This window comes from Alosa sapidissima, chromosome 11 (genome assembly GCF_018492685.1).
Source record: "Alosa sapidissima isolate fAloSap1 chromosome 11, fAloSap1.pri, whole genome shotgun sequence".
Classification (NCBI taxonomy): Eukaryota; Metazoa; Chordata; class Actinopteri; order Clupeiformes; family Clupeidae; genus Alosa; species Alosa sapidissima.
The window spans coordinates 34,630,992-34,644,077 of NC_055967.1; the positions used below are offsets into that span (position 1 = coordinate 34,630,992).

Consider the following 13,086-nt stretch of genomic DNA (forward strand, 5'->3'; position numbering starts at 1 on the left):
CTTTGACAAGTCCTGCACCGTCCCTCGCCATAGCAACCTGGCTCAGAACTACCGGCGAATGATTCAGACCAAGAGGCCTGCCAGCACGGCTGGGCTCCCTGCAGGCATGGGCACCAAAGTGGGCACGCCGCCCCATGGCGCTGCCCCTCACGGCGCCTACTCCCACCCTCACAGCCCGTCTGAGACCAACGGGTCCGGGGGTGTCACTGTCAGCGGAATGGTCATTTCCTCAGGGACAGCCACCATTCGTCGAACCCCGTCGACTAAAGCCGGGGTGAGGCGCACCCCGTCGAACGTCGGCCCCATTCCCATCCGGCCCCCAATCGTCCCTGTCAAGACCCCCACCCTCCTGGACTCCCCAGGGTTCCCCCCTCCGCCCCCGGAGACCAACGGCAGTCTGGAGAGCCTGTATGTCGACGACCTCCCGCCAGGAGCCCTGGCCTCGCCCAAGCGCCTGAGCCTGCCCACCCAGCCGTGGAGCTCTGCCGGCGGGTACGACCCCAGCCTGTACCCCCTGCAGCCCTCCGGTCTGGATCTCCAGCAGCAGCAGCATGAGGAGATGCTCCTGGCCGCTAATCGCCACACTCTGGTGGAGCAGATCGGCGAGCTGGTGGCCAGCGCCCACGCCCTGGGTGAGGGACAGTTCCCCTTCCCCTCCCAGACAGAGGGGGCAGTAGCGAGTCAGAGCCAGAACCTGGGCCCCAGGGAGAAGATGCTGGTCCCAGAAGGGGAGGACATGCTGAAGACCATCCGCAGGGGCGTGAGGCTGCGGAAGTCGGTGTGCAATGACCGCTCGGCACCACGGGTCATGCCCTAGACCCAACCATGCAGGAGTTTATGCCTTTGGCTCTTGACCACAAGCTAAGGCTGAAGATTGGCTGCCTCTGTCTCAAATGTGGGTTGGATGGTTATATAGGTTTTTTCAGGGTACCTCAGCACTTACCGAACTGATATAGATAAACTGAGTAATGTGAGAGTATTTCCATCTGATTTTTCAAGACCTTGACAGGAGCTGTTTGGGAGGTGACGGCTAAAAACCTACATACCCACAGTGGCCCATTTGTAACAGAAATGATATCTTTTCCCTAGTGGAGTGCTTGTAGAAATATAATATGAAGAGTTAGCTATAATTAACAAGAGTAACTGCAAACAGCTTAACTAAACTGACAAATTAAATAACCACTGAATGACCGCGGTCACTGTAATCTCCACGCATATGCTGTATATATATGGACATGGATAAACAGAGATTTACAAGTGGAATGTTCTCTAGATGAGTCAGGTTGCCTGACCTCCAGGGACTGCTGAAGGTGGACACTGCCAGTAAAGTTTTGATGTCATCGCTTTTCGATGAGGATATGATGTCAGGGACTATATGATGTCATGAATCCCTTGCCTGTGGAACTGTGTACATGTGACATGTCGGGATTCACTGGTATATCACACATGACGACTGCTGACAACCACATTACACTAAAACACTACAACAATAAAAAATAAAATAAAACAAAAACACAAACATAACGCCAAAGCATTTTGTTCTTTAACCTTTAGATACATTAAGCACAAAATGGCTGACACAGCACTCAGTAGAATGGACCCCAGAGGTGAGCCTCATAATTTAACACTGCCAAATGATCGGCTGGATGTCTTATATTCCCTTTACACTATGTACTGTCTTTCATGTAGTCCTTTTGAGGAGAGTATAAATGTTTTTTTTTTTTTTTTAATTTTTGTTTGTTTCTTTTTCTACTGTGTAGTGTATGTCATTTTTTCGTCTCATATTGTTGGTAGTAGTAGTGGATCAGGGTGAGGGGAGAGAAAGTAGATGGGACTGGTTTCCCATTTGCTAAGTTGCTCCAAGTTACTTACCCACTTATATGGACTCCACGGTGAGTACCAGAACTCATGGTAAACCACGAGCTGTTGAAAAGATGAAAATGCATGTCAAATAAAATAACAAGCCATATTGTAGTGTTTCTTGGTTTTTTTCTTGCTTGTTGAGCAATGTAACAATTATATTTCTAATTTCAATGAAACTGTTGTCTGGCTAGTTTTTGTTCTAAACTATTTGAAGAGTCAAGCATGATGGTTCAATTAAAACCATGCAAGAAGGGGGAAATTATGTATAATTATGTGTAATTACATTTATAATTATAATTGTGTATAATTACATTAATAAATTTTGATTCAATTTTATTAATATAGCACCATAATATGAATAGGCTATGTCCCAAGATGCGGTACAGAGTCCAATATAAACTTGCTAAACTTGAAGCTTTGATGTAAAACTAGAAACTTCACAAAATGATGAATCCAAAGTGTAAATAAACCTTCCTTTTTCACCATCTGGATGACATCTTGGGCGTCTGGGTTATGCCTTTCTCCTAAATATGTAGATGCCCCAAATAATCTGGCACCTGGCCGAGGACCTGGTGACTTACAGGGAAATTTGTGGATTCTGTATTTTCAGTATCTCAAAAGGATCTGATGTCTGAACCTCTCGCAACCAGAGGGTGGCAGTGTTTTGCCTTAGAACCTCACCAAATTATCTTGACACAGGCACACAGCAGTACACCATCATTTGGTGAGAGAAAGATGAATGCTTACATATAACACAAGAGGGGGCTATAGAGCTGGAAGACATTGGACAATGGCCATGAAATTGTTTGCTATAACCTCCCCTTCTCAATCGTAAGCTGCTTTCGGGCCAAGTAGCCTAGTTATAGGAACTTAGATATAGGAACAGTCCACTACTCTCCCCCTAAACCGGTTTTTAATTTATATTCGCACTGGCCAAGTGGTCATAAGAACTTGTAGGAGGGCGTAGGAGTGACGTAGGCACGGCGACTGTGCGTCGTCACTTGCTACAGGGTACAATAGGCACCCACTCCCAAATGCAAATAAATTAGCCTATATTTTACATTTATTTGAATGACCCTCATTGTCTACTGTCGCTTCAAGTAAATCCTGATGCTGCACATGTTTTGCTTCTTTTTTTGGGGAAAACAGCTATGAGAGAGAGCAAGCAAGCATGATGGTTGACAGTAGCCTAACATTAGTCATCAGATCCGTTTGGAAAATGAATTTAAGGAACTGTGGATGCTGGTTCAGTCAGATACACCCTTTGACATTGAAAATAGTGGAAAATAAATAAATAAATAAATAAACATATGCCCTATTTACCGATGTGGTCAGGTCATTCTTTGGTCTAGAATGGACCCGAGAAAGTGACCTTGGCCTACAGCAGATTTCACTGTGGATTTCCATGGCCAACTCATATATAAGTATAAGTATAAGTATATATACTCTTTTGATCCCGTGAGGGAAATTTGGTCTCTGCATTTATCACAATCCGTGAATTAGTGAAACACACTGAGCACACAGTGAACACACACTAATGCTGGCGCAGTGACAGCAACACCGTGACACAGAGTACAACAGTGGTGCTCTGGGAGCAGTGAGGGGTTAGGTGCCTTGCTCATTTAAATTAATAGTTATATATCACATATAACACTATATTAGGGGCCACATGAGAAGAGTTTGGATCCAAAACGCTACATGCTCCATTTTAATGCATTTTCATAAATATATTTTTTTAAATGATTATTTTGTTTTCGGAACTGTTATTGGATCTTTTATTTTTTAGATTTTTTTATCTGTTATTGGTTATTGGTATTTTGCTGCAGTTTCAAAACTGGATTACTCAGGATCTGCTTACTGTACAGAGGAATGCTTCATATCCTCTAATTCGGTAAGGTCTGCTGTTTATTTTGATATATGGTTTGCTGTTTTGACCAAAGTGTTCGTGAGATATACCACCGAGAGTAATGGGTGTGGAGATAGATGAAGCGCTGTGTGCACAATGAAAATATGATTAAATGCCATCTATGTCCAACGTTAGTTTTCTCGCGAACTGTTTATCACAACATCTAACCGCTAATATCATGGGAAAGGTCAGGTTCTGCTCTTTCACATGATATCTGTGAAATGTATGTGTGATAAGTACTCCGCGAGCAATTCAACAGAGAATAATGGGTGTGAATTTGAACACATTTTGCGTCAGTAAGTCACATAGCCACGGGTGGCCACAGGGGTGGCCAGAGTTTATGTTGTGGTGGCCGCGGCCACCCCTGGCCACTCCTTGGTGGCGCACCTGCTTGGATCTATCAGCTGCTGGTTCTATAAATGACTGAGCCCAAAACTGGTTCACTTCTGCTGCCGAGTCATTGAGGAATGATGCACAAGGTTTTACTGAGAGAGAACTGCACCTCCAGCATTGTAGGCCTACTCAACTACACTCAATTACATGTAATTCAACTTCAGCCTGTATTTCTATCAAGAGACGTAGTAAGGTGACTGGATGGTTGGTAAGCGAATCCACAACGAATAATTAGGCCTACAATTAGTCACAATTGATGGTTATGATATAGACCTACATTTTGCTAGTTAATAAGATAATCTTATCCACCTGGAAGCAATAGTTGGGCTGTGATCTCCTAATAAACAATCAAATCTCACCTTAAATAGGCTACCCATTTGTGGAATCCCCAGACATTCTAGGCCGACTGAAAAGATGTGTCTGATGTGTTGTGTGTTGATGTCAGAATGAATATCTGAGCACTTTTAGACAATCTAAAGTTGTGAGGTAAACAACTGTCTCGCTGTCATCTACTGTAGGCTATTTGTTCTTAAGCAGAGGGGGATTTGTTTCAGTGTGGTGATGCTGCGTGCGGAGTAAATGGCAGCGCGATTACTTGTCGTTTTGAGGGGCGAGGCGCTGGGCTGAGTCTGGTCCATCAAGATGATTACAGTTCAGAACAAATCAGGGACGCGTGCGCGTGGAGGCGTTGTTTGATGTGGCAGTTGGAGATCGCCAGAATGAGGAGCGAGCGACACAGACACGGCCTCGTGTCACTCCGTCAGGCCGTCAGTCACTCAGTCACTCCCACGGACCGAGCCTCCGGTTTACCCGCTTGTCACCGCAGCCGAGGGAGAGCGCATCTATCGCCCCGGGCTGTATTTTGGGAACGTGACATGAGCGCGCAATCCTCCATCAGCCCCGTCGTTAAGTGGCACGCGTGTCATCTTCCGTGACACGCGCGCTCGTTTGATAGTCCGGTGATCTCCAGTGCAAATGCGGGACATGTCTCTCCACAGAGCGTAGGCGGACATGGCAGCATGTACTTAAACATCTGAGCAGTGGGAATCTGTGGGGGGTTTGTGAGTGTGTGGGGGGAGGGTCTTATCTGTATTTCACAAATTACATTGTTGTGTAAAGCAACGCATACATGCACCGCATTTTCGTTTGACATAGTGTAAGGTGAGCTTAAGTTCTTTACCAGATGAGCCCCGAGCCTGCACAAAACTGTAGCCTGAATTCATCATGCAGACCAGGCAGCCTCGACTGTGTCCATGTGCGCTCTCTCACCATCATCGGGATGTGTAGGCCAGGGCAACATTTTCACTCAGCTCTTGTGTTTTTATTATGACCGCCGCGCAGCGCATGTCCAAATTTCCGTCAAGGATTCCCGGGACACTGAAAGACCGGGGTAGACGAAACTTGGTGGGCATGTAACCCATTATGGATAGCATGGAACCATCGTTTTTCGTTTTGATCTGTAGCCCCCCCCGCTGGACTGCACCCCCGAAAGGAGGGTAGGGCAGACACAGTTTTCTGTGAATATCTCGAGAACCGTAAGGTTTAGGAGGACCATTTTTTTGTATGTTGATCTCAAGGGGCCATGTCAACCCATACCATAACCACTCATTTCATGTATAGCGCCACCTAGTTAAACACAAAAAAGTAAAAATGAGGTGTTGTAATCGCAGGTATCTGTGACCTAACATAGTCAAAACTGCACGAAATTGGAAGTGTAGGATCATTATGACACCCTCTGAATGCACGCAAGTTTCGTCGAATTCCGTTCATGGGGGCCACACAATAAATTATGTTAGTATACACCAACTGGCCTGTAGGTGGCCGGAGACAGTTTTCTGTGAATATCTCGAGAACCGTAGGGCCTAGGAGGTCCACCTTTTTTTTGTATGTTGGTCTTAAGGGGGGATGTCAACCCATCCCATTACCACTTATTTCATGTATAGCGCCACCTAGTTAAAAATTAAAAAGCAAAAAATTAGGTGTTTTCACCACAATATCTCTGGCTGACATGGTCAAAACTGCACGAAATTTAAAGTGTAGGATCATTATGACACCCTCCAAATGCATGCCAAGGTTTTGTGAACTTTCGTTCATGGGGGGCCTTACAATAAAATAATTTATGTGTACATTTAGTGACCGTACACCAACAAGGATTCCCGGGACACTGAAAGACCATTCCATGTGCACACATGTGCATAAACAGATACACACGCACACACATACATTCACAGTAATCATACGTATGACACATACTCACACAGTAGACATATGTACGCATGCATGCACATGCACAAACACACATACGCAGGCAAACACACAAGCACGCACACACACACACACACACACACACACACACCCACACACATAAACATAAACGTGTACACGCACACATGCACACAATTCAAGAATTTCTCAGAATTATGAACAGGCAAGATGGGGGTGGGGTTGTATAAAATGAATTTTACATGTGAAATCTATGAACTAATCATGTTTTGGTACTTGTTATCTAGCAGATACCAGTGAGACAGTTAGAATTTAGTGAGACAGTTAGAATCATATAGGCCTTTCAGCGTGATTTATTTTTGTGGAAAAAATGTGCTGGACTGGGCGGCGGTCATATTTTGTACCGCTCTGCGGTACATCTAGTTTAATTATGTTTTTACAATAGAGACTGTTTCTGTTGTTCTGTGCTTCTGTCTAATCTTTAGCATAAGGAGGAACTACAATACTGTGTCCCCCAGTCAGTCTTTGGCGATACAGACTCCCTATCTAATGTTTGGTATTTCCCCCATTTGATTTGCTATTACAAAAGTCAATGATCAACACATCACATATAACATAGTAATAACACATAAATGTATCTTTTTGTGTAGCCTACAAATAATGTGTCCAACAATGTGTGTACAGGGCAATTCCACGGAAAATGGACTTTTTGTCACATCCATAACATAGTGAAATGCCTTGACATTTGTATGATGTGAATGATAACATTCATTTTTTGTGCATTTTTTCTCATGTACATTCTTCAGCCAAAAATAGCAAATGCTCAAATTCCATGTAATCATTCACATCATACCATACCATCACATTTTATTGGCGTTATAGATGTTACAAAAAATGTAATTTTCCATGGAATTGCCCTACATGATTTGTCTTACCCGCTGCTAGGAGTATGATTATTATATTGTTCTTCTTATTCCTATTATTGTTGTTATTGTTGTTATTGTTATTATCATATTCTCTGTCACAGCAAAGCTAATGCTTACCACAGCAAGGCCAGGCCAGTGACAGTGTGCAGACAGGCATGCCTTTCTCCTGAGAGTCTTCCTGTCATTTATTAGAAACATAAGTGCGTCACATGCCCTTGGCCAACCCGTCTACATCATTCTGCCCTGAAAAATGGCCCTTCACGAGAGCTTTTGGGAAGCTGCGTGATGAATGCTTTTATATGATGTTAATAGATGTTTTCTCCTCCAAAACTGCCACAAATCAACACAGATGACCTCATCAGAAAAGACACTTAATAATAAAACGGCACTGATTGATGTGTGTGTGTGTGAGTGTGCGCGTGCGTGCATGTGTGTGTGTGTGTGTGTGTGTACAATTCATTAAACACAACACCTGTCAACGCTGCCAAAACACAAAACAGATCTCTGTTTTTCCCAGCCAGCCACCAAAGGACACACATGTCTCAAAGATGTGGCGCCTGTGTTGCTGACAGAAAGGGCGACCCACATAGTTTCCACCATTAGATCCCTTAACTTTGTACCAGTCCATCTTTTCTCTCTGTTTCTCTTGGTCCCGCATGCCTGGTCTCTCCCACACCCTGGAGTATGTCTTTAGTCTTGTCCCATCCTTCAGGACCCCTCTTCATTACATCATGATTACACACACACACACACACACATACTGTACACACACACATACTCGTGCCCTTTGTCACAGTCACTGTCAAGACGCTTTTCCTCAATGATTCCTTGTTGGTGGAATGAGTTACCTAATGTTCTACGTTCTTGTGAAAGTTTGGGGACTTTCTTTAAAAAGACATATCTGTTCACCTTGCACTTAGTTAATTTGTTCTCTTACAGAGTTATGTTTTGTATATTTATAGTTTTTGTTAACATGAAACTAATTATTTCATTATTATTGATATTGTTGTTATTATTTATTATTATTACACTTAATGTCGGCTTTTCAGATTTATTTGAAACATTTTTAACTAATATAGTGTTCATATACTGTAAATCGCAGAGTCACAGAGGGGGAGAGACAGAGAGAGAAGACACACACACACACACACATACACACATGCAGTCAGGTGCAGGCATGATGGACAGACACAGACAGTAGGAGACAGGCACATGGCAGTCGTCGTGGTGACGGCTTGTCTCAGCGTTGAGCCTCAACATAAGGCTCTGATCCCCACACCTGAGCCACAGAATCCTGAGTGACACCACCTCTTTATTAGCACAACGTCAAGAACACTCGTAAAATTAGCAACGTAATGCTTTCAGCACTGACATGCTGGTAAGAGATTACGCCATAAATTATAACAGTCCCACATTATTCTCTTGTATTCATTATCTCTCAGTTGTCCTTTTCTCTGTGCCACTCATCTTCATTTACTGAATCAGAAGAACGTCTTGGGCCTCAGAATGAAGTACCAGTACATTGAAACAATAGTCCAACTACATTTATTTAAATACAGCCATAATAAAAAGCTAGAACTGACTGTAAAACTAAACATTATGGGCTGATCAAACACGTAAACTATGTGGCCTTAGTGTAGAAGTCCTTTGTAGACCTTTCATCAATGACAGCATAGAGCATCCAGACTCAGGGACAGCTGCCCACACTTATGTTGGCTCCTTTCATTCCTCATTCTTAGCTGGGTCCGCTGTCCAGCCCACCACACCCCTCCTCACCCTGGCGAGGGGACGCTGTCCACCCTGACCCCCCTACCTTCAGTCACCTCCAATCAGGTCCCCCCTTCTCTATGATGACTGCCTGTCATCAGACGTGTCAGCAGAGGTGAGGGCCGCCATGGTGACACTCGCCGTGGCGCTAACGACGACGTAACACGCTCCGACGTCCGGCTCACGGAAAAGGTCAGTCGGCCTCTGGAAAATCAAAGTCGCGGACAGGAGGACTCAAAACAGCGGAAACTCGGAGGCCGAGAGCCGGAATGGGGGACGGGCGGCGGTGAAGGACACATGGCAGCGGCGCCTCCTCCTGTGAACGGCAGGACAGGCCGGACGTCACGCCGGCACCCGTCTCTCCTCGTTTTCCTAATGGGGTGACAGGCGTGGTCAAACACCGGGCACAGACCAGCGGGGTCAGAATGCATTCTCCCAGATGAGAGCAGCGAGGACGAACATCACTTCAGCACAGGTCAGACCAGATCACATGGATCACGGGGTCAAAACACACATGACAGTTTATTTTTTTAAGGACTGGAGGGTGGTGACAGGTTTTATGGTTATTGTTATGATACATGATCCTTATTTGGCAGTGCATGGGGTGAAGCAATGAGGCTGGTGCAACTGCACATTTTGGGATATCTTACAACACCCACAGATCTTTTACTTTTAGCGTTGGTCAGGACCCCGGGCCCCTGAGCCAGACCCTGTAGATCAGTCCCAGCCTGTGGGCACACAAACACCCCGTTCTCTGTGTCCACCTCCTCTGTCTCGGCCACAGGACATGCCTTAGCCGGTGAGGTATCACCGACGGTGCCCATCCGTCATGGCGCCGGTGTTAGCGCAGCACTTTCTGAGACGCTGGGAGGTGAAAGTTTTCCACTGGGTCTGCGGTGACACTTCATTTGTCACCGGGGCCTCTGTCATGGCACGGAGAGCGAGTTTTGGCACAGAGGGCAGCAATTAGGCTGATAACCAGGTCGAAATTAGGCAATGGATCACTCAGAGTCACTGGGAGGAGTCAGTTAGGACATAATGATCGCTCAGTGTCCCCAATACCCCAATACCAGAGAGAAACGGAGGGGGGGGGGGCAGAGGGAGAAAGAGAGAGAGAGAGAGCGGGGGGGGCAAACAGAGAGAGAATAGAAAGAGAGGGATGAGACAGAGAGAAAGAGAGAGAAGGTGTGAGAAAAAGAGAGATAGATCTGAGGAGTTGGGTGTCTGAACCTGCCTCCCTATAGCAGCCAGTTATAGGTGAGCTCCTCAGTCCTGGCGAATGGCTGCTGATATTTCTTAAAAGCCAATCTGCAGTGCATTCAACAGGTTTTCATATCCGTCCAGGTTTTCCACATTCTGTTGTTTCAGACTCACCTAAAAAATGATGGAATTCAGTTTTTTCATCTCATAAATCTACACAGAATACTCCACAACGACAAAGCAGTTTTTGGGGCCAAACTGAATAAAGAAGGGCCTCGTTAGAATCTTTGATTAAGACAGATAGGCAATACCCCAGTGGTCACTATGACTGAGAGTTCCTTTATGAAGATGGGAGAACCTTGCGGAAGGAACCATCAATGTAGCACTACAGCCATTAGGGCTTTGAGTCTATAAGATAGTATGGCTATAGGCAGAAGCCACTCCTCACTAAAAGGCACATGCCTGTCCGCTGGGAGTTTGCCAAAAGGCACGTGAAGACCATGCAAAGCAAAGTCCTGTGGTGTGACAATGAAGATTGTACTATTTGGACACAATCCCAACAGCATACCCAAAGGAAACCAGGCACGGAGTGGCCACTCATGTATACCATGCCTACACTCAGCAGTGGCCCCTCATGTATACCATGCCTACACTCAGCAGTGGCCACTCATGTATACCATGCCTACACTCAGCAGTGGCCCCTCATGTATACCATGCCTACACTCAGCAGTGGCCCCTCATGTATACCATGCCTACACTCAGCAGTGGCCCCTCATGTATACCATGCCTACACTCAGCAGTGGCCCCTCATGTATACCATGCCTACACTCAGCAGTGGCCCCTCATGCTGTGAGGATGTTCCTCTGCACCAAAAAACCACGGGAGTAGCAAGTGCTTAGAGAGGGATCTGAATATCTGAATTTTGCTTAATTCAGCAGAAAACATGTTATGGGTTTTTACAACTGCATTTTGTAATCAACATGAGAGACAAGCAAAAAAACTGCATTCAACTTCCAGTCATTGTCATACCTTGGCAGCAATCAACTTTTTTCAGAAAGGACAAGGAATAAAAAAAACAATGGGTCCCTTTGCCTTGAGTTGGTACCTCCTACCGAGGTGCCAGCGGTCGTGCCTTTCTCTCTCTCTCTCCCTGAGCAGACGCCACCGCTGCTTATCACAACCATCTGGTGTCAACAGATCCATCCCCAAATCGCACCTTGTTTGCTGTGAGGTGCCTGTTAACTGCTGAGATCAGTCAAAGATGGTGACATGGACTCTGTGACACCTGGCATTCAGAGCCTGTCAGGGACAGAGGGGGTTGTAGGTGTGGGGATGGGGTCAGAGATTCAGGCCCATTGCTGAAGAGGCTCTGTGTGTGTGTGTGTGTGTGTGTGTGTGTGTGTGAGAGAGTGTCTGTCTGTCTTGGTTTTGATGACTTACAGTAACGTGGCGGCTGGAGAGAAGGAAGCCAGAGCTGTCACTCACTGGACTGCAGATTGCAGAAAGCTTCTTTCTGTGCCTCCTCAGCCTGGTCTCTAGGGTTAGGGGAAGCATTCTGTGTGAGTGTGTGTGTGTGTGTGTGCGTGTGCGTGTGTATGACACTGGAGAACTAGAAAGAGGTTGAATGAGAGAGAGAGAGAGAGAAAGAGAGAGAGAGAAAAGAGAGAGACAGCTGGCAGCTTTGAACCCAGCTGGCTGCCTGTCAATCAAAGCGAACCCTGACAGCAAAGCTTTCAGGTCTTAATATCCCCCTGCCAGAGGTGGGAAGCCAGCTCTCTGCCTTTGGAGTCCAGGACCAGTTAGCCACACACTCCAGACATGTGTGTTTGCTGTTACACAGCTGGAAACAGCAGCTTGACACTCCTCAGAAACAGCCAAAAGATCTACGGTCCCCATGGGTGTTTTTGATTGACAAGCGATCTACAAAAACTTTAAAATGATGGCAGGAGAGTACTTAACAAGCAACTCAGGAATCAAAATGGAATCACAATTTAATGCTGCATTGTTTGCCTCATATTGGAGCTGGGCATTAATCATACTCAGTGTCTCCATGAAAGGCTTTCTTTTATTAGGCTAGCTTCCATCAGCATTTGTCCATGCCAAGGTAAAGGCTTAGATGCTGCTTCTTTATCAGATGTTTACAAACGGCATCTTTTATTTATTACATATTACATTATTATAACTCCATGTTAAAACTCCTTAATCCACTTTATATGTGCAATGTATACAGAAGATAATTATTTATACAAAAAAAAAAACACAGTGCTTATCTTGACACATTGCCATTTAAATGTCATGAAATTAAATTAGCCAAGTTTCACTGTTTCTAAAACTACTTCTGTAACTTAGAAGAAGATGCAAGGCCCTGATCAGAAGGAACTGCAGTGGGGAATGCTAGACAACTCTTGACATTAAGTAATTTCTTAAGGATGTATTGCCTTTAAAATATCAGGAAGGAAATGGTGGAAAGAACTTTGCCACTCGAGCAATGCAATAAAAATACATTAGCCTATATTCTAACACGCTGTGACATATACAGTATGTCTGTATTTTAAAGATGCTTGATTTTCTTTTACAAATTCTTTTTCAATTATATTTCTACCGGTCTAACACAAAACTATTCCTCTTGAGCCATGCTACTTCCCTGGTATAGTCAATTCACTCCGTAGGTCTGCTGCACAGTTCGTCACATATTTTTCCTCCTGACGCAGAGTTCTTTTGTTTTCACAATAACGTTTCTGGACAGTGATTGATGAGGACGTGCTCTTGCAGAGTGTCTCAGAAGGAGGGAAAGGGGCGTGACTAGTC

General features: G+C 45.0%; 1 protein-coding gene across 4 annotated transcripts in view; it reads left to right on the top strand.

Annotated features, from left to right (window-relative positions):
* mtss1la (MTSS I-BAR domain containing 2a) overlaps positions 1-2,039 on the top strand; it is a 31,803-nt gene extending 29,764 nt beyond the window's left edge. For all 4 annotated transcript variants that reach the window (XM_042110935.1, XM_042110938.1, XM_042110936.1 and 1 more), the window contains one exon: positions 1-2,039. This exon is cut by the window's left edge and continues 58 nt beyond it. In XM_042110935.1, coding sequence (XP_041966869.1) covers positions 1-817 — 817 coding nt within the window. In that variant the 3' untranslated portion in view covers positions 818-2,039.
* Positions 2,040-13,086: the final 11,047 nt, after the last annotated feature.